The 22,481-nt window shown below is 45.1% G+C and overlaps 1 protein-coding gene across 4 annotated transcripts in view; it reads left to right on the top strand.

Annotated features, from left to right (window-relative positions):
• Positions 1–22,481, top strand: part of lamb4 (laminin, beta 4) — a 69,486-nt gene that overhangs the window by 26,026 nt on the left and 20,979 nt on the right. For 3 of the 4 annotated variants that reach the window (XM_076887011.1, XM_076887010.1, XM_076887007.1), the window contains 8 exons: positions 3,122–3,313; positions 3,416–3,528; positions 15,789–15,900; positions 16,113–16,293; positions 16,384–16,527; positions 16,621–16,852; positions 17,327–17,484; positions 17,638–17,862. In XM_076887011.1, the coding sequence (XP_076743126.1) occupies positions 3,122–3,313; positions 3,416–3,528; positions 15,789–15,900; positions 16,113–16,293; positions 16,384–16,527; positions 16,621–16,852; positions 17,327–17,484; positions 17,638–17,862 (1,357 nt within the window). The remainder of the gene's footprint in view (positions 1–3,121; positions 3,314–3,415; positions 3,529–15,788; positions 15,901–16,112; positions 16,294–16,383; positions 16,528–16,620; positions 16,853–17,326; positions 17,485–17,637; positions 17,863–22,481) is intronic. The other variant, XM_076887008.1, reaches the window with a different exon arrangement.

Raw genomic sequence — 22,481 nt, 5'->3', positions numbered from 1 at the left:
GGGTGGCTGTGGCTACAATGTAGCTTGCCATCACCAGTGTGTGAATGGGTGGATGACTGGATATGTAAAGCGCTTTGGGGTCCTTAGGGACTAGTAAAGCGCTATATAAATACAGGCCATTTACAGGCCATAGGTCGATGATCGATTTTGTAATCGTATCACCAGACCTGCGGCCATATGTTCTGGACCCTCGGGTAAAGAGAGGGGCTGAGCTGTTAACTGATCACCATCAGATCAGGTGGCTGGGGAGGACATTGGACAGACATGGCGCAGCTAAAGGTATAGTGAGGGTGTGCTGGGAATGCCTGGCAGAGGCCCCCAGTCCGCAAGACCTTAAACACACACCTCTGGCAGAGCTTCAACAGTTTTCCAAGAGAATCTGGGGGCACTGAGTCCAAATGGACCATGTTCAGCACCTCCACCGCCAAAGCTGCTGCACTGCGCTGCGGTTGGTGTCTGTCATGGTGGTAACACCTAAACCAAATGGTGGACACCAGTAGGGATGGGTATTGATAAGATTTTCATGTTTCCGATTCCATTTTCGAGTCTGTTTAACGATTCGATTCTTTATCGATTCTCTTATTGATTCTTATTTTTTAAAAAGGAGAACACTAAGGTTGATTAGCTTAGAACTTTGTTTTATATCTTCTCTAAGTAAGAGTAACATGGCCTTACAAACCCAAAAGTGAGATCTTAAGAGATCCACAGCCTATGGCTCTTCAATGGGTGTCACAGGGTCCCCAGGAAAAAAAATGTAATTGTAAAATAATAAAATAAATATTCTTCTGTAGCAATAACAAAGCATAACACAAATTATTCTGTAGCAATTACACAAGAATATCCAGTAATGTCCCTGCCTACAATTAAACACATACACTTACTGAAAATCATCTGCTGTGGCAAACAGCTGCAAGCCTTTGACCACAAACTGAGTCACTGCTCTGTGACATTTGTCTATCCTGGCCTGAAAGGAGACGCTACCGGTAGACTGCAGCGAGAACTGCCAGCATCTGAGCCAGCCAGACTTTGTCTCTCTCATCTTGGTCACCTAAATGCACAGTAATGGCAGGTTTTGTAATAAGGCACATCGTGCTAATATAATATGCACTGTTAGTTGATTATTTACCTGCCGCATTAACGGGAGAGGACGTGCAAACGTTACCTCTGCTGCTGGGTTGAGATTCACGAGTCCGGAGCAGAATTAAAAACACGACATTCATTTGAGGTTATTGCGTGTTTTGTGAGCAAATGCTTTTGCATATTCGTAGTGTTTACTCCCTTAAATGAAGTATCTACTTTACAAGTATTGCAAGTTGCCCTGTTGTCATCCGTTCTCCTAAAGTATAACCAAACTTTTGAGTGTTTGAGCCGCTTAGGCGCCATGTTACCCGCCAGGTAAATGACACTCTGCAACGTGGTGACGTCATTCGGGGCGACTGGAATCGATAAGGGAATCATTTGCAAAAATGCCAAACAATTCCAAGGAATTGAAACAGTGGGAACTGGTTCTCAACAAGAACCAGGTTTCGATACCCATCCTTAGACACCAGAGGTGAAGGGAGCCACCCGGCTGAAGAAGGAGTCCTATTGAAGGAGTCCTTGGTTCGCCTGTGGGACTTCGGAGGCAGCTGATATGTACTAGTGGTGCAACGGATCACGGTTGATCCGTAATCCGAACCGATCCCACTCCACGGTTTGACACCCACGTAATCCGAAGATTCGAAAAAGAAGGAAAAAAATTATGTGTATGGTGCGTCTGTCAAGCGATAGTTATGGCCAGCACTAGCGGTCCAGGTGGAAGAGCAGAAGAGTTTTCTGTATTTAAGCAGCCCTTTGCTGCCCAGTCCGATCGGGCTAAAGCTATTACAAAAGCTATTGGGGTGTTTAGCTGCAGACGGCAGGCCATATTCCGTTGTGCAAAACAAGGGGGTTAAACTATGATGAACGTGCTTGAGCCATGCTATGATAACATGATAAAAACCAGATAAAGGAGGAACAATGCGGTTTTCGTCCTAGTCGTGGAAAACTGGACCAGCTCTTTATCCTCTCAAGGATACATGAGGGTGCATGGGAGTTTGCCCAGCCAGTGTTTTGGCTGTGGGCATTCGACCGTGTCCCTTTTTCCGTGGGGTGTTCTTCAGGAGTATGGGGTGTTTGGCCCATTACTACAGGCCATTCAATCCTTATACAACCATTGGAAGAGCTTGGTTTGCATAGACGGTAATTAGTGGGACTCATTCCCAGTGGGTGATGGACTCCGCTAGGGCTGCCCTTTATCACAGATTCTGTTCAAAATTTTTATGGACAAAGTTTCTAGGTTTAGCCAAGGGGCAGAAGGCTTTCACCTGATGGTCTAAAAATCTCATCTCTGCTTTTCGCGGATGATGTGGTTCTATTGGCTTCATCAGGTGATCGTCTCCAGCTCACACTGGAATGATTCACAGCTGAGTGTGAAGTGGTGGTAATGAAAATCAGTACCTCCAAGTCTGAGGCCATGGTCCTCAGCCGGAAGGGTTGGGGTGCCCACTCCAGGTCAGGGATGAGTTACTACCCCAAGTGGAGGAGTTTAACTATCCTGTGGTCTTGTTCACAAGTGATGAACAAGTGGGCATCTTCCGAAGGGTGGCTGGCCTCTCCCTTAGAGAGGTTCAGCCATCTGGCAGGGGCTCAGAGTAGGGATGCTGCTCTTCCACATCGACAGGAGCCAGTCTAGATGGTTCAAGCATCTGACAAGAATGCCTCCTGGGCGCCTCCTGGGTGATGTTCCATCAGGAGGAAGCTCAGGGGCAGACCCAGGACACGCTGGAGAAATTGTATCTCTTGGCTGACTTGGGAATGCCTTGCTGTTCCCCCGGATAAGCTGGAAGAGATAGCTGGGGAGAGAGGTCTGGGCTTCTCTGGGACACAAAGGATACACCGGACTCTCTTCAAATCCGGGGAAAAGGAAGACGCATTAGTGGGCCGCATTTGGAGCAGCCTTTGGTGTGCTGTGATATAGTCGTCCCACAAATGTGGTCTCCAAAGGATGCAGCCCCTGAATTTGGAAACAGCTCAATTCATATGTTTCAACTAATCAGATCGTCCTCTTTCCTCAGTGCATCTGTTGTTTATTTCCATCCAGCAGCAAACCAGCATACCTCTGGTCCCTGGTTACACCCTGCAAATCATTCCCCGTCAAAGGGCATCTCACCAGCCAGTAACCTGGACTGGCCTAGGATTGGTCAGAGTGTTTGAGGGGGTGGGGCTTAGATTTACTGTGGACAACCTCCATTCTTCGACTGATTACCAGCTGGCGATTTCCTATGAACCGGAGGTGAGGCGATTTTGAATGGTAAACTTCATTTAAATGTACATGTTTAATAAAATTGACGGAATTGTCTTTCTATAACTCATGTCAATTTATTATTTTCTCTAGTCTGCATCTGATTGGATGGCTATAGTCAGTATCGGCAAAGTGTCACCAGGCGATGGTGGCTGCAGCAGCAATCCAACAGGAAGTAAAACTGTGATTCTACCTGGAAACTCCAGGTGAGAATAAAAAAACAGGGCATCTATCCATGAATGTCACATGACTATTGTTATAATTTCACATCTGAATAGTGTTGTGGCAGATTTCTGATGTGATATGATTAAATATGTGATTAAATCATATCCTTACTAGTAAGATTACTATACACCAACGACCACCTTAACTCAAAAACACAACTACAACTACTTCAGGCATGACAGCCTGATTCTTTAATCAGTTGTCATCTGCATTCATTCGCTGATCGCTCTTGGGTGGTACAGGGTCTGCTCTGCAGTCGCTGAGTTGGAGCTTGGCACACCCTTGTTGGAGGAGGGTGCTCTTTTCACCCTTCACTCTCTCGTTCCAATGCAGCTGTAGGTTAAAAGGGCAGAGATCATCTGACACCCTGTTGTCTTCCTCAGTGTCTAATGCAGAGATCTTTAACCTTTATGGTTATTTCTGTGGTTCTGGAATCTTCTCATGATGACTAGTAGGGCCCCAAACCGCACGACCTTTGATCTCAACCACTGCCTGGGCTGTCAGCTGTGCTATGAATGATCCCTGCTTCTCGCTGGGTCTCTGAAGACTTCTGATCAGCACCCAGTCTCAATCTCAGTCTGGAGATTCCACCCTTGGGATGATTTCTTCCAGCAATACTCTGGCTACTGCACCTGTATCTCCTTACTAGGAGGAAAAATTTCTAACCATTTGGAAAACATGTCAACCATCATCAAACCACATTTTCCTTTTAGTTCAATGAAGTTCAACCCTTATCTAGGGCTGTTCGATATAACAATATATATCGAATGACGATATAAAAACGTCTATCGTTTCATTTTACGCTATTGTTTGTTTCGTGGTGTCACAAAATAAACTGTTTACTTCAATATTTTTTCATCGTTTTCATGGTGGCTGTAGTGGCTATATTAATTTCTTAAAGTTTTCTCTTTCTCTTATATTTAATATAACTACACTACGGACGGACAAGCGCCTGCTTTTATGCGTTGTCATTAGCAACAACGACGGCAAAACCATTGCGTGTCCCCTGGTTTAGTTTCCACATTAACCTTTCACAATAAAGTTCAAGATCCTGTTGAGACTTTTCAAAATAAACTCAATCACGTGAAAGAGTATGCAGAGTATTTACGGATGAGAAGCCAAAAAGAGCCGTCAGGTGCTAAAAGACTCAACGTTACAACAGGCTTTTCCCCGCAGCACGATGGGTAATACTCACAAAGAAAACGGCGGCAATTACAACTTGTGTCTAAAAATGTATCGTTTCATGCATCGGTTAAAACACTCGACTCCAGGTACATGACGCCCACCTGGAAACACTTCACGCAAGTCAAGCTGCCCGAGATTCATAGAATATACAGAAAATATTAAATTATTGTGATTTATATCGTTATTGGGACGATAGATGTCTTATATCAGGATATGAGATTTTGGTCATATCGCACAGCCCTACCCTTATCTGAACATGTCTGTGCCCCATGTAGAGGTTTCATACCTATAAATGAACTGTTAATCCCACAAAAAGCCATGGAAAAATTATCATGAAAAAACTCAGAAAACATAGAGAACATTGTTTCATATTAAACCTGGATTCCCTCCTTTTGACACATGGTCTCTCCCATGAGTCAACTCATCAGAACTAGGAGAATAACAACACAAAAGGGTAGTTAGATCATTTCTCAGACAACATCAGGGCTTCTCCTCCTGAGTAATTTCGCTCCAGCCCTTTAAACCCTGTGTTAGAGAATAAAATTTGTATTAATGTCATGTTAAGTAGGTCTAATTCTTGGCTCTGCCTGGAGCCTGCATCCACACCACGATTACCCAGAAACCAAAATCAGTGAGTAAATACAAACTTCACACTTGCAAACAACTGTAGGTTATAAGAGTAATAAGGCATCCCACACCACAGACACAAGTGTGCCTTGCGCAGTTTATTTCCCCAAATCATTAAAAACACTACTGTTGCCATAATTTGCCAAATGTGTTTATTCAAAGCTACTGTAGCCAGTGACCTTTCTTAAGTAATGTCACTCACTTGTTTTAAACACTGTGGGCTCAACACCTTAAAATGAATAAAGATATGATAATGAGCCCCACACTAAGATGTTCTGTAATAACTGCAAAACCTGCTTCATTTCACTTATGTCTGCCTGTGTGATGCCAAAACCCTTAGAGAGGAAAAAAAAATTAGCCGGTGGTGTGTCCTCGCAGGTCGGGCCTAGATTAACAGATTCCAGAGGTGCTGCTGTAAATCATGTGGTCAACCCTCCTTTTCTGCGAAAGGAGTGATACTGATCTTAACACAGTATGTGTTTCACACTGAATATACATTTTCCCACTGTAACATTTAACATTTCCCAACACTACAATGTGGTACCATAACCAACAAGCAGCCAGTAAAACCACAGTTTCCTTCACACAAAAATCAGTAACACAGAAAAGTGCTATGTAAAGGATTAAGTCTGCAGGTTCCACACATATTAATGTGAACCCACAGGTCTCCCCCTCCTCTGGTCTCTGCCATCCTCCTGCTCCTGCAAAAACAAGAAAACAAAAAAAAACCCCACATACATCCACCCTTTTTTCACTGTTTGGGGTGGATTAGGCATTAGAAGTGACTAAGTGACATCATCAGTCCAGCCACAGTCCAGTCATATGCATTCATCTCAATCACATGCATTCATCCAGTCATATACATTCGTACAAATCATTGCTGATAGTGGAAAACTGCGCACGAATTTAAGTATCCATTGGCAGCAATATTACGTCATTCCAAAAATAAAAACAATTCTTTTTGCTTTTGAAATGAATTGAATCGCTACAATCCTTTTAAACACAGGACTTGCCATCTAATATGGTCCTAGGTAGGTGTATTTCTCCTAAGCCATTGTAATCTGGAGAATCTCACTTTGTATTTGCTCTCAGTAAAGTATTTTATAGCACTTTTACTTCCAATCTTGCTGCCTGCTTAAAGAGAGCTGATTATTAAATCATCAACACACAAAATATCACACCCAGAGGGGTGATACCTGGCAGGTTTTTTCCTAAGTGCACTGTTACAAAAATAAAACCCATATTGGGCCCAGTTTGTACGTGCAAAAAGAAAAAGAAAACAACCCAAACCTAACTGGCAGAATCAGTCTGGTACTAAAACAAAACCCCAAAATCTGCCAGAAAAATCACAGGAAACGTTTTGCCTTCAGGTGAAACAACATGCTGTAGGGATTAGAACCTGCCATGCAGTCACTGCTCCTGGCTTTACTTTAATTTATAACTGATGCTTACATGGTCTAAAATCAGACTTAAGAGTCACTGCCTTTGTTCATTTTCCCCACATCATATTTACTGGTTGCCCACAAGTGCTCCAGAATATCACACAATCCTGGAAAGTCTGGGGCCAACAAACATAGATCCACCTGCTAAATACACAGAGAAATCTCCCTCTTTTTTATTAGCAGCTGCACAGTTCACACAACACTAATGTTCACCATTAAACGCTTCCTAAACACTTCATATCAATGTTTTATCACTGGAATGTGAATTTCTTCCCCAGGTCACTCATTTGTCACTTTCACAGACCCAATCATTTCATTTAGCTTTTCTCCTTTTCTCCCCCTCCAAAAGTAAACGTGTAACATGTCATCATGTATTTCACAAAACAAGTTTGTTTTATGTATTCAGTGATGTGTATCTGGGTGCAAGTTTCACCCACACATCAGAAACAGGAAACTCAACCCTCTGCTACATCTTATTCACTTGTTTTATAATCCAGTCATCTTTCCCTGATCTAGTAACAAAAAATATTATCACAAAAGAGAATTTCCTTCATACAGTAAATTAATTGTGCTGCACCAATCAAGCAGAAAACATCTCACAATTTACTGTATCAACAACTAAATTTATTGTCTGATCACTGGTTGGTCAAACCAGAATCTTTTTTCCCTTCACAAAAGGTAAACTGTTGTCCTGCAACCCTAGAGAGTTAATTGTCAGCAGTGGATACACTCAGCATTTGATAACAAGTGTCTGTTAAATTTACACTATTTTAACACTGATGAGAGATAACAAGCTGATCTTCATTGCATGTGTGTGTGTGTGTTAGTAGGCAGGTTCAATGCATGTGTGTGCAGTGGAGCTGCAGATTCAGCAGGGCTTTGTCCTTAAAGCTGCTTTTCCTTCACATTTCTCTGTGTGCGTTTGTGTGCATTTTATTTTTACCTTTGTTGCAATCCTACGGACTCTTTCTCAACCTCCACAAGACAGTCGGCCACAGTTTCCCAACACAATTTTCATGTGCTCTCACATTAACAACAACGGCCTTCATTTTTCCTCCATGCTCCCACTTCTCACAGCTTCTGTCTTTCTCCTGCATCTGCAGCAGTTCATGGTTGTGGCGTGTCAGAGGCCAGTGGGCCGTTCTTCGGCTTTGCCTTTTGTCTTTCACTCTTTTCAGTCTCTTCCTTTGCCATTTCAACTCCCAGTATGGCAAATGTGAAACTCAGACAGTCTTCTCAAGTCCATTCACACACAGTGATGTCGCTGGTGAACCTCTCAGCTTGTGATCAGGAGCGCATGCTTCCATCCACTATGGCATGTGTACATGCTGCTGAACCCTTTAAGGTTTAAGGTTTAGGGCAGTGTTGCTGTCTCTTCACCTTGTTGACTCTTGAAGTCGACGCCGTTGCTCTCGAACTGCATTTCGTCTTCAGGGAGAGATTGATTGTCTTCGAAGCATGTTCTTCAGGTTAAGATGTGCATAAAGTGAAGCTGTGAAATATTCAGCCAAAACATGGGCTGTATGCGGTTCCAATTACGTTGATCTATCATTTTACTCCGGCCGCTGTGCTTGTGGAGGGCGCTGATCCAGTTCCGTAGCAACCTGTACTAACACACTAAAACATTTATTTAATATCATTTTCATCACTGCTCATTAACACGTTCCCTCTCTTATTCTTCTGTCCACATTTTAACACATCTCTTTTATACACACACCCACAGCACTCCTCACACACACACACTTCTCTTCACTGCATTCCTCAGTTTCTACACACTTCATACTCCATGTATTCTTTCCCATATTTCTGAAAGAAAAAAAATCATACAATCAAAACCTGGATTTGTCCAGACCACCTGAAGGGATGCCTCCTACAGCCTCACTGGCCGTACTGCTGGGCTCAGCTTTGTGGACAAGCGCGTTCACCGTCTGGCCTTTTCCTTCCGATGCAAAAGTGTTAAACACCATAAACTAAGGACAGAGTCCTTCCCACAACAGTCCTGAAATCAGGCGTCGTATTTCTGAGGTTTCCCTCCCAGTGGTCCATCTAAAACAAATAAACAGAAAACCCAACAACAGCAACAACAAAAAACTACAAACAATAAAAAACTCTTATCCCTGTCAACATATCTTTTGTTGAAATCTCCCAATTCTTTGAATCTTTGGGCTGAAGGAAGGACAGTACTCTGTGTATAAATGCTCAATCAACAATCATTTATTTCCATACAATTCAACACTTAAGAGCATTAAAACCATCATGATGGGGAGACCTGCCTGCAGAGGGTCACAGCAAGTCTCAAAATGGTGACGGGTTACTCAGCTTTTTATACCCTCTAGTGGCCCCCACCTAGTCGTAAAAGCCTAAACATTCACATTCTTTCTCTCTTACGGCGCCTAAGTTATGACCTCGGCTTCCTTATTTCTCTGCTCTCTGTAAGGTGGGGGTCTGGAATGTGGTCTGTTTCTTCTATTATCTGCACAAGGTCCTCTGCACACAACATTCTCTTCATGATTCAGCAGTATGAAATGTCAAGAAACAGTGTAACACATTCAACAGTGTCGAGTAATACAGGTCAATCCAATAGATCTAATGATTTTCACACTCTTTTAAGTCAGAAGTAAAATGCAAACTAAAACTACATACTGATCACACACTCTATGTTAAAGGGTATAATATGATCTACAGCAGTATCATACTTCAACTACTTTGATTACATATATAAGGTAACATGATAACAGAATAATATCACACTTTCCATCACACAACCATCTTCCACACACTTGGAGTTTTCAACCAGACAACGTGGAGGAATGCCTCCCACTGCTCCAGTAGCCATTTTTCTGAGCCCAGCTTCCTTTGTACGAACAAGGCCTTTCTGCCTTTTTTCACTGGTGCAAAAGTGCTAAACTGCCATACACTAGAATGCTCAAATTATTGAGCTTCTAAGATCCTGCACTTACTACCACAACAAGGTGCAATTTCTCACACTAGGATACCCAAATTCGTTGAGTTTCTAGGACCCTGAATCTACTTGTTGCAGTAATAAGTAACCAAGGCTTTTCCCATCTGTCTGGTTAAGAACCCTGCCCAAATCAAAGCAGCTAAATCATTTGCAGTCCGTCTCTTGCTTCATTAAAAAATTCCTGCATGTGTGAGTCGCTGAAGCACATCTTGTGGTTCCTTCTTTTTTTGAAAACAAAGGAATGGTGGGACTAAGGCAATTTTACCTCAGGAAATTCAAATTCAAATTTTATTTGTCACGTACACAGTCATACACAGTACGATATGTAGTGAAATGCTTGGACAACTGCTCGTGACCTAAAGAAAACAAAAAAGGAAAAGGCTATGAATAAGATAGGAAATAAATATGAAAAATTAAAAAGGGTAAATTTAACTAGGAAGGAATAAAATATAAATTAATGTTAAAAATGAAATAACTGTACAACACAAATTAGAATGAAGGGTAAATTTAACTGGGAAAGAATAAGATAAAATATATAAATTAAAGTTGAAAATAAAATAACTGTACAACAAAATACACAGTATAGAACTATATAAGTATGTATGAAGAAATATAAATAAATATATACACAATAACAGCAGCATATACACAATGACAGCAGCGTGATTTAAGTGATGAAGTGGAAACAAAGTCCAGAAAGTCCAGTGTGTGTGTAAGAACTGTATGTGTGGGTCAGTACTGTGTGGTGGTGTGATTGAGAGACCGTATCGCCTGCAGGAAGAAGCTCCTCCTCAGTCTCTCTGTGTTGGTCTTCAGGGAGCGGAATCGCTTTCCTGACCTCAACAGAGAGAACAGTCTGTTGTTGGGATGGCTGAGGTCCTTCACCATCTTCCTGGCCTTGGTCCAGCACCGCCTGCTGTAGATTGAGTGCAGGTCAGGGAGCTCGGAGCGGATGGTGCGCTCAGCTGACCGCACAACCCTCTGTAGAGCTCGTCTGTCCTGCATGGTGCTGTTCCCGAACCAGGTTAAGATGTTTCCCGTCAGGATGCTCTCTATGGTGCACGAGTAAAAGTTCCTGAGCACCTTGGAGGGCAGTTGGAAGTCTCTCAAGCGTCTGAGGTGGTAGAGACGCTGTCGGGCCTTTTTCACCACGGAGTTGATGTGACAGGACCATGACAGGTCCTGCGTGATGTGAACTCCGAGGTATTTGAAGCTGTCCACTCTCTCCACTGGGCACTCGTTGATGACGGGGGTCTGGTAGTTCCTCTCCTGCTTAGTGCTGAAGTCCACTATCAGCTCCTTTGTCTTACTGATGTTTAGAAGGAGGTTGTTCCTCTGGCACCAGTTCTCCAGATTCCTAATCTCCTTCAGGTAGGCCGTCTCGTTGTTATCAGAGATCAGGCCCACCACGACGGTGTCGTCAGCAAACTTGATGATGGTGGTGGAGCTGGTAGTGGCCACGCAGTCATATGTGTACAGAGAGTACAGCAGGGGGCTCAGAACACACCCCTGGGGGGCTCCAGTGCTGAGAGTGGTGGAGGCTGAGACATGTCCGCCCATCCTTACTGCCTGTGGTCTGCCAGTTAGGAAGTTGGAGATCCACTGACACATAGATGAGCTGAGTCCCAGATGCTCCAGCTTGGTGGTGAGTGTGGAGGGAATTATGGTGTTAAATGCAGAGCTGTAGTCTATGAAGAGCATTTTAACATAATTCCCCCTTCTAGTGTCCAAGTGAGTGAGTGATGTGTGGAGGAGATGAGAGATGGCATCGTCTGTGGAACGATTTGGACGGTAAGCGAACTGTAGTGGGTCCAGTGTGTCTGGTAGTGAAGAAATGATGAAGTCTCTGACCAGGCGTTCAAAGCACTTCATCACTACTGAGGTGAGGGCTACAGGGCGATAGTCATTGAGAGAAGCAGGGTGGGGTTTCTTCGGGACAGGAACAATGATGGACTCTTTGAAGCATGTGGGGATCACCGACTGAGATAAAGAGATGTTGAATATCTCAGTGAACACAGGAGCTAGCTGGTATGCGCAGTCTCTTAGGATACGACCTGGGATGCCGTCTGGTCCTGCTGCTGATGGCCAGTCACTGTGTGCCCGTAGTTCAGCGAAACTCACCGGAGGAATCCTGCCTGACAACGGCAAATTGTTATGGAAAATTTAACAATTACCTGCAAAACACCCAGTGAGCTTGATTTGAAGTGGGTTTAATAAACATATTGCAATATGGAGAGAGCATCCCAGTGAAACACCAGGACCATCTCTGAATTGTGGCCACCGCCCTTACATCATATATACAGAGACACAGACAAAGAACATTCACAAACTCTTACATGTTGGCCCCTCTCACGTGGAGCAATACCTCCTCCCTCAGAGAGAATTATGACCTTGTTTTCTGCTTTGGCATCACCTAAGGATTTACATCCCTGATAAGCAGGACTCCCACTATCTGTTTAACGGCCTCACTGTGTTTACGTTCCACATGCATGTAAACTATGGACAGGAGTGCTCTTACTATAGTAAAGTGAGAAAGTGATTGTCATGTTTCGGCTGTGTGGCAGGCAGGAGAGGACCCAAACGCAAACTCACGGGGACAGAACTTGAACTCAAAAGCACAGCTTTAATTGCTGGAAAAATAGAACACAGGCAATACAAAACTAAACTGGGAAAGCTAATCATAAAGTATACCAGGAAACACGGAGAGCATCACACACAGCATGAGGGAATTTACGACACTGACAAAGAGAAACACAGGGCTTAAATACACAGAGGGATAACGAGGGAATGAGACACAGTAGGAGAGCACAGCTGGGAGTAATCAGGCTGGACGAGACGAGCAAAGCAGGACACATTCACATAAGACACGGACCATCAAAGTAAAACAGGAAGTATCATACAGAGACGCAAGCTTGGCACAGTGGAGAAAGCAACTAAGAAACAGAGACATAAACCATAAGGCAGAGGACTCTAAGAACCGAGGGACAGAGGGGAACTCAAACATGCCGACACAGACTTACACAGAACAGAGGGGACACAGAGAAACATGAAGGGCAAGGGATCGAAACTAGAAACCATAGAATAACTCACACAAGTACAATATTACAAACATCACAAGGAACTAAAAATGCTGGGTCAAGGGACCCAGGACCGTGACAGTACCCCCCCCCCCTTAAGGGCTGGCACCAGACAGAGCCTTCAGTAGAAACAGGAACGGGTGCAGGCACCTGCCGGACACTAGCCACTCCCACCCGAGGAGTAGGTACGGGTGCGGAGACGGGCTGTATCCTGACTGACCTCACCCTGGGGACCGGCATGGGTGCAGGGGTGGACTGGTTCACAGCCCCCCTCACCCCGGAAGCCGGGACAGGCACCGGCAACGGCCGGGCAACTGCCCTTCCCACCCGAGGAGCTGGTACGGGTGCAGAAATGGACAGAGCCTCAGCCGGCCTGGAAACCAGAGCAGGGACCAACTGGGCCTCAGCGTCCCCCAGGGTACGGGTGCAGAGGTAAGCTGGGCCCGAGCTGCCCCGGGAGGAGGAACATGAGCAGGAAAAGGAGCAGGCTCAGAAAAAACAGTCTCAGAATCGGCAGGCTCAGGGTCAACATGTATTGGGTCGACAAAAATAGACCTAGCAAAAATGAATCCGCCATCCTTCCCACCACGTCTCACAATCTTAGTATTAACAGGCTTCGAAGTCCTTGGGTTAACAGTTCTAGAGTGAGCTGACTCGGGGATGACTGAACCAGACCTGACAAAACCTGAACAGACGGGATCTGAACTGAGTGTGTTAGACCTGGTAGAAGTGTTCACAGTTTTTCCTTTAACTGCATGTGCAGACTTAGGTGAGCGGTTATTGTCTGTAATCTCTCCCTGCTCAGAGGGAGCAAAGCAAAATAACTGTTCCCAGTCCATGTCATCATCCATAAGGGAAGTTCCCCACGGATCAGAGGTGAGCTTGTTACTGTTAATGTCAGACGGGACGTGAGAATAAGAGTTATTGTCACTTACCACCGTGAGTTGCTCAGCAATCTCCAGTTTATGGCGGCGGGTGCGCCGCTTCCTTTGAACCGAGGAAGCTGGCGGAGCGAGCGACTGAGCCTCTGGTGCACAGAACGGTGACACCGAGGCTGGAGTGTGAGCGCCTGAAGCCACACGGAGGACTCCCACCTGAAGCGGGCGAGGCTTGGATGCAGGCAGCGCAACAGGCGGGGACTTTCGGCAGCTCTTGGGACCTCCGAGAGCTAGCCGAGTCCCGTGGAAAATGCGCTCGTAGTCGGGGGCACGCCACGGCTTCCAACGGAGCTCTTCCTCCAGTTGGGCGAAGGCTGCCTCCCGACGCTCATAGAGCTCGCGGTCTGCTGAGTCCATTGTACGGTCAGGTCGTCCTGTCACAGTCTGGCTAGGGCAGACTGTAAGTGTTGCAAAAGAGGACTCAAACGCAGACCAAAAACGTGGCGTGGATTAACAAAAACAAGCCGTTTATTGAGGCTAGCAACGAGGGTACAAACAAGAGGGCATAGGTGAACACTAAACACTAACCTAAACTGGGTGAACTAAAACTAAACATGAAAAACCTTAAGCATAGTGAACTGACAGAGATACCTGGAGATGAGACATGGATGAGCAGACGACATGACAAAGAATGACTGAAAGCACACGGACTAAATAGACACAGGAGGATAATGAGGAAAGTGGCAACACATGGGGAAACAGCTGACACATGAACATAACGACGTCACAGTGGAAGAGTAAAACTGAACATGATGAACCCAGAAACACCAGACCTCTTCACAATAAAACAGGAAACATAATGAGAGGCACACATGACAACATAAGACAACAGACATGAAACACACGAAGGGCAAGGGAGACTTCACAGGGGTTGAAAACACAAGGGGGAGCTAATAAGCAAACGAACAAGCTAATAAGCTTAAACATACGCCATAAACATCAAAAGAACTAGAACTCAAAACACTGGGTCATAAGACCCGGGATCGTGACACACGGACCATCAAAGTAAAACAGGAAGTATCATACAGAGACGCAAGCTTGGCACAGTGGAGAAAGCAACTAAGAAACAGAGACATAAACCATAAGGCAGAGGACTCTAAGAACCGAGGGACAGAGGGGAACTCAAACATGCCGACACAGACTACACAGAACAGAGGGAGGGGACACAGAGAAACATGAAGGGCAAGGGATCGAAACTAGAAACCATAGAATAACTCACACAAGTACAATATTACAAACATCACAAGGAACTAAAAACGCTGGGTCAGGGGACCCAGGACCGTGACAGTGATATTACTATAAATAATATGATATGATTAAATATGTGATTAATACATGAGAAAAGAAATCTGCCACAACACTATTCAGATGTGAAATTAAGCAGGTTCTTTGAAACTAGCAAATTGTACAGGATATTGCAAAGAAAGGCGTCTGGACTTCTTTAAGTTACTTGAAGACGTTTCACCTCTCATCCGTCTTCAAGTAACTTAAAGAAGTCCAGACGCCTTTCTTTGCAAGCTCCTTTGACTACGATGACCTGGATGACTGAGAACCTTCACAGACATACAGGATATTGTACAGTGTCTGTGTGAGTTGTTAATAGAGGCCATGATCAGGTGGCCTGTGGGTGACATCATGTTTGTGGCTGAGGCAGCAGGCTCTGTGTGCATATCAGTGACAGGGCGTAGCTGCATGTGTGTGATGATTTAATAAACTTTGCAGCACTTTGTTGTCAGTCCTAGTGCAGCTTGTGAACCATACCAGGATGTACTGAGAGAGGACTCTCAACAGAACATCTATAAAACGACAGCAGACAGCCAGCAGCTACAGCTAACGCACATGAGCCAAATGTTGTGCCTTTGTACTCCTGGTTCCACGTACAGAGACATTCTTACACATTTGTACTTATGTGAGCTCCAAGGTTCTCTGAAGCCTTAATAGTGTACTTGTGTCAGAGATTGTGTCTCAGTAGCAGCAGTTTTTGTTTGTTTTTTCTTTTTGTTTTTCCAGACGAGGTATTCTGGACTCTTTGCTCTGTCTAAATGCTGGAGGTCAATATTTTGTGGATATCACCTTTTATAAACAGCCCAGATCTGATAGTTCACACATCCTAATTGACTCGGTAAGGAGGTCTTCATCTATTCAGATAAAGTGATTGACATATTCCCTGAAATCCTCCTACTAACAGTAACTGTCCAATCATAGCTGAGGAGATAAATAAATTTGGGAAGATTGCATGGTTTCAATTTTAAATTTTTCTCTTCAAAATTAAATGATGGGATGTGTCTACATGAGGTGATTTCTACATGTTTAATCATGCCCCCCTTTTTTCAGATTAGTCTTTTTAATAGAATTGGGTCAGTCCAAAATTTCTGCTCCCAGAGCGACCTCGACACTTTTCACCAGTTTCACTGTACTGGATTGGCTGTCAAGCCTGGCCCTCAGGAGTCGCTACCTGAAGTCTGCGAGGGACTCATTGTGAGCCTTTCAGCACAAATCCACAATGGAGCTGTCCGTAAGTAGTTGGACTGAGATGATCCAGGACTGAGACAATGGAAAAGATGAGTGTTTCATATGTTTATATCTGCGTTTTACCTGTGGTCAGTTTGCAGGTGTAATGTTATTGGCTCTACTGGACCATCCTGCAGTAAACTGGGTGGGTTTTGTGACTGTAAGGCCAATGTGATTGGTCGTTGCTGCGATGCCTGTGCCCCAATGACGTTTGGCTTTGGACCTGAAGGCTGCAAACGTAAGAAACCCAAACCAGAGGGGAAACACTGCCTTTCGTTTTCTCTCTGAGCGTCTGACAGTTGATTCACAATGAATTCTCACCTTTTTGTAGGATGTAATTGTGACCCCCATGGCTCTGTGTCAGAGCTGTGCGATCAGGTCAGTGGTCAGTGTGCATGCCGTTCAGAGATTACGGGTCAGCGCTGCAAACGCTGTCAGATGGGATTCTGGGGATTCCCTTCATGTCGATCGTGTGAATGTAATGGGCTATCAGAGGTGTGTGATGGATTTACCGGAGACTGTCTGAACTGCAGGGAGCACACTACTGGACCCAGCTGTGAAAGGTTAGTCACTGACAAACAATGGACTGTGAGGTCAGGTCCTTAATCATTAATATGCAAAATTATCATGATCAATGGCCATGAGTACCATTCACAGAGAGTTCGGGAATGGCTGCAATCACAGCATTGTAAGATGGTGACAGATGTACCCTTAGGCCCTCTCCTCGACTCAGAGATGTAGTACATACTATACTCCATAATGATGAAGAACAGAGAGAATTAGACAAAGGGCTGGGTTTTCAGTTTTCAGCTATGCAGCTTTTATCTGCAAGTAGATGCAATTTCAAAAAAGGAACCTTTGTTTACTGTAACTCAGCTGGGTTTTTTTCAGCTGAAAATTTCCCTCTGAAAATGTCTTTGCTACGTCTCTGAGTAAATTTATATAAATTAGATTTACTCAGGAAATAAGTGTGCCAGTACTTACTGCTGAGGGTCGGTACCTGTTCAGGTAATCATGATAAACCTATTTTGATGCAGGTGTGTTGAGGGTTACTATGGTGACCCAATCTCCAGACAGGCCTGTCAGCCATGTTTGTGTCCAGATGTTCTGAGCAGTGGGCGATTCTTCGCCACTTCCTGTCAGCATGACCCACAGTCCCTCAGGCTCATCTGTAAGTGCCAGGAGGGGCACACAGGTAAGAGCCAGTATGTTTGCATTACTTACTTTTACCTTCTTTACATAAAAGAGGCAACCAGACAGACAGACAGCAGCGATGCTAAGAGTCAGTGTTTATCAGCAGATTTTTGGAAAGACACATAAAATATATCACTCTCCATTTCCCTTTTAGGTGTAAGCTGTGACAGCTGCAGCCCTGGTTTCTATGGTGATCTGACATTGCCAGGTGCAGTCTGTAAAGAGTGTCCCTGCAACAACAACATCGACCCTGATGATCCCAACTCATGTAACAGCACAACAGGAGAGTGTCTACACTGCCTTCACAACACAATTGGCCTGCACTGCCAACACTGCAAACCTGGCTACCATGGCAACGCCTTAACCCAGGACTGCAAAGGTGACAACAAAACATAGAAACTTCATCTATCATCCTTTCATCCGCTTACATGTATGCAAAACCTCATCGGGGCACCAAGTATTCCTGTGTCCTCTAATGTGTCCCTTTTTTGGTGGAACCCACAGTCTTCACCCAGCTGGACACCCAACCCACTAAACCTCCACTGAGAGGCAACTTAAACATGTCTTGATCAGGTGCCTGAGCTACCTTAACTTTCAGTGTAAAGGAGCGCTGGTTCTTGAGTGTCTGTAAGGCTGAGTGAATTGAAAACTTTAAATTCAATCTTGACTAGGGATTCGAATTGATAAGAATTTAGCAGTTTCAGTTCTATTATTGATATCACTTATCAATTCAATTCCTTCCCTTATCAGTTCTCACTGGCTCCACTTTGAGAGTCACCACCATCAATAATCAGCATATCAAAGAAATTACACTCATGCACATTCACTGCATGCTGCGGGTCACATGTTTGTGCATGTTGGAGGTGCTTCCCTCTGTTGTGATCAGTGTTGGTGTCGTCACTCAACAAAGTAATTATTACACATATTACACAGAGCAATTTTCTTCAAAGTATTGCAGTATGTTACTTAATTACACCCAGAAGAAAGACATTCGTTGGTCTACTTGTTACGTTACTTTCATGTTACTCTGTAAAATTATCTGAAATGCACTGCTTCATAATCACCATTTAATAATATGAACCTGAGGCCACAGCCCCACACACTAAAACAGATCTCTACCCTAATAGAATAGAGTAGAATCCTTTTTTTTTTTCTATACACATGTACAATCTCCTACTCAGTGCAGACATTTGGGAAAATAAAAGCCCAGTTCTGCACCACTATAAACATACAAATGGTATTAAAAAAAATATATACTATTGGAAAAATAATATGTTGGATCTAAGTTTCTCTGGTCCCCTCCCCAATCAGACCAGGAGTGACATGTTTAGCCGCATGTTCTCCTTAAATTGCTGGCTGTCTGAGTGGTGTCCCAGAAACGATGTGGGCTTCATAGATAATTGGCAAACCTTCTGGAGGAAACCTGGTCTTGTTAGGAGAGACGGCATCCATCCCACTTTAGATGGAGCAGCTCTCATTTCTAGAATTATGGACAAATTTATTAAACCCCCCAAAATATGACTATCCAGAGTTGGGACCAGGAAGCAGAGTTGCAGTCTTACACGCCTCTCTGCAGCTTCTCTCCTCCTGCTACCCCCCCAAAAACCCATCTCCATAGAGACTGTGTCAGCTCCCAAACAGACAAAAAACAAACTAAAAACCAGCAACAAACAACTTAAACATAAACAATCACAAAGAAAGAACAATACAGTATCCACATCTGAACCAAAGAGTAAAACAGTGAAATGTGGATTATTAAATATTAGGTCTCTCTCCTCCAAGTCTCTGTTAGTACATGACTTAATAATTGATCAACAAATCGATTTACTCTGCCTTACAGAAACCTGGTTGCAGCAGGATGATTATGTTAGTTTAAATGAATCAACACCCCCGAGTCATTCTAACTACCAGAAATCTCGAAGCACAGGCCGAGGGGGAGGTGTGGCAGCAATTTTTCACACCAGCCTATTAATTAATGAAAGACCAAGACAGATTTTTAATTCATTTGAAAGCCTGATGCTTATCCTTGTCCACATCAGATGTAAAAAGGCCAGTCTTGTTCGTTATCATCTATCGTCTACCTGATTTCTCAGACTTTTTATCTGATTTAGTGCTCAGCTCAGATAAAATAATTAATCAAATCAAAATTAAATCACTTTTATTGTCACATCACATGTACTGGTACAGCTCTCTGGAGAGCTTTGCAGTTGTAGGCGGTGCTGTTGCCATACCAGGTGGTGATGCATCCAGTGAGGATGCTCTCAATGGCACAGCAGTAGATGGTCCTGAGGATGCGGGGGCTCGTGCCGAATCTTTTCAGTCTCCTGAGAAAGAAGAGACGCTGCTGGACCTTCTTCACTGTTTTGTACTGACCATGTGAGATCCTCTGCCAGGTGTACACCTTGGAAGCGGAAGCTGCTCACTCTCGCCACAGTTGATGGTGGTGGGGGTGTGTGCTTCTCTGCACCTCTGGAAGTCCACTATCAACTCCTTTGTCTTTGCGACGTTGAGGGTGAAATGGTTGTCTCGACACCAGTGGGTCAGGGCACTGGTTAGCGCACCTTTGGTGATAAGACCCACCACTGTAGTGTCATCCGCAAACTTCACAATGATGCTGGAGTTGCTAGTGGCCGTGCAGTCATAGATGTAGAGTGAGTACAGGAGAGGGCTCAGTACACACCCCTGTGGAGCACCTGAGTTCATTATGATGGGGGATGAGGTGAAGCTGCCAATCTGACCACTTGGCGTCTCAGACAGGAAGTGAAGGATACAGCAGCAGAGGGAGCTGTTCAATCCTAGATCCTGCTGTTTCCTGTCCAGCTTCGAGGGAACGATGGTATTGAATGCTGAGCTGTAATCTACAAACAGCATTCTCACATACGTGTCTCTCTTCTCCAGGTGTGACAGGGCAGTATGTAGTGTGAGGGCTATGGCATCATCAATGGACCTGTTGTGGCAGTATCTGAATTGTAGAGGGTCCAGTCAGTTGGATAGTGCAGAGCAGATGAAGTCCCTGAACAGCCTCTCGAAACATTTGCTCATGATGATGATGCAACTGGTGTCTTGGTGCAAAATCAACAATCTTGTTCTCAGTACTTCAAAAACCAAAGAACTTATAATTGACTTTAGAAAGAAAAAGACAGAGTTTTCACCCCTAACTATAAAGGGAGACTGTGTGGAGACGGTGACGGACTTTCGTTTTTTGGGAGTCCACATGGAGGAGAACTTGTCCTGGAGTATAAATACCTCTGAGCTACTGAAGAAGGTCCAAAACAGAACTGTACTTCCTGAGAATTCTCAGGAAGAATAATATCACACAGAAACTGATGGTGTCCTTCTATAGCACTACCATTGAGAGTGTAACCCTGACTCGACCCAAAAGATAACTGGTTGCCCTCTCCCTATGGTGAAGGATTTACATTTCAATTCAATTCAGTGATGTGGGTCAGGGCTACCGGTTGCCAGTTGTTCAGTGATGAGATGGTGGAGGATTTGGGCACAGAATGATGGTGGCCATTTTGAAGCAGGCTGGGACTACAGACAGAGTCCAAACAGGCACAGTTTTGGTGAGCGGCCACGTGGCCAACAGCTGAGCCAAAACAGTTCTGCTGGGCGGCTGTGTGGCCAGCAGCTGAGGCGAATGAGCAGGTCCGGAGGCCGACCACGTGGAAGGCAGTGGTGGCAGCTGAGCAGGTCTGGAGGCCGGCCACGTGGAAGGCAGTGGCGGCAGCTGAGTAGGTCAGGAGGCCGGCCACGTGGAAGGCAGTAGTGGCAGCTGAGTAGGTCCGGAGGCCGGCCACGTGGAAGGCAGTGGTGGCAGCTGAGCAGGTCTGGAGGCCGGCCACGTGGAAGGCAGTGGCGGCAGCTGAGTAGGTCAGGAGGCCGGACACGTAGAAGGCAGTAGTGGCAGCTGAGCAGGTCCGGAGGCCGGCCACGTGGAAGGCAGTGGCGGCAGTTGAGCAGGTCCAGAGGCCGGCCACACCGGTAACAAGGTCCAGTCAGCGGCCTGGAAGGTGGTCGCTGATGCCAAATCCAACGTGTATGAGGAGGCTGCAGCGGAGCAGCAGCTGCAGACGACACCGTGGGAGCCGGCGGAGGAGCAGTTGCAGGCAATAGCGTGGGAGCCTCTGGCTGGAGGCAGGCAGGGCCAGCGGGTGCAGAAACCTGGGCTAGTAAATCTGGTGCTTGAGCTGGAAACAGATCAGCTAGCCTGACCAGGGATAGTGCTAGTGCGTGAAAGGCTGGATCAGGAGGTGGATGAAGTGGTAGACTGACAGGTGGAGAGGCTAGCTCTTCCGAGCCTCTAGGGAGGTCAGACTGGGTTCTAGCTGCCCTCAGCCTGGGCGCTGGGACAGGCACGGGAGGTGGTTGGACATCAGTCACACCCACCCGAGGAACATGAACAGGTGCAGGAGCGGACTGGGTCACAGCTGCCCTCAGCCTGGGCGCTGGCACAGGTGTGGGTGTTGGCTAACTGATAGAGGTGGAAATAATGACAGGGTGAGTGATACTGGCAGGTTTAGGTGCATGAATATTTTTAAGAGTGGCCTGGGCTGATGAAACCGGAACAGGCTGACAGGTAGGTGAAGAAGCCGGCTTAGATAAAACAGTCTTAGAATAAGCAGACCTAGGGTTTGCGTACCCAGGAATCGTGACAACAGATTTATCCAATATTATTCTGGCCCTTCTGCCACCACTATTCACAGTCTTTAACTGAACAGTCTTTGGGGGTGTTGAAGTGCTGTTATTGTCTTAAATAAATACCAGCTCAGAGGGAGCAGAGCAGAAAACAACTTCCCAATCCACATCCTCATCCAGGAGGGAAACTCACCATGAATCAGAGATAAGTCTATTATTTGTTTTAAGTGAGGAAACGGATGACGAGTGTGGAAAACAGTCACTGGAACTCACCACCGGGAGTTCCTCAAAATAGTCCATTTTATGGTGGCGTTTGCGCCGCTTTCTCCGGGAAGAGGAAGCGGGCAGGGTAAACAGCTG

Source organism: Maylandia zebra, linkage group LG7, assembly GCF_041146795.1.
Source record: "Maylandia zebra isolate NMK-2024a linkage group LG7, Mzebra_GT3a, whole genome shotgun sequence".
Taxonomy (NCBI): domain Eukaryota; kingdom Metazoa; phylum Chordata; class Actinopteri; order Cichliformes; family Cichlidae; genus Maylandia; species Maylandia zebra.
This window is presented reverse-complemented; position numbering and strand designations above follow the sequence as displayed.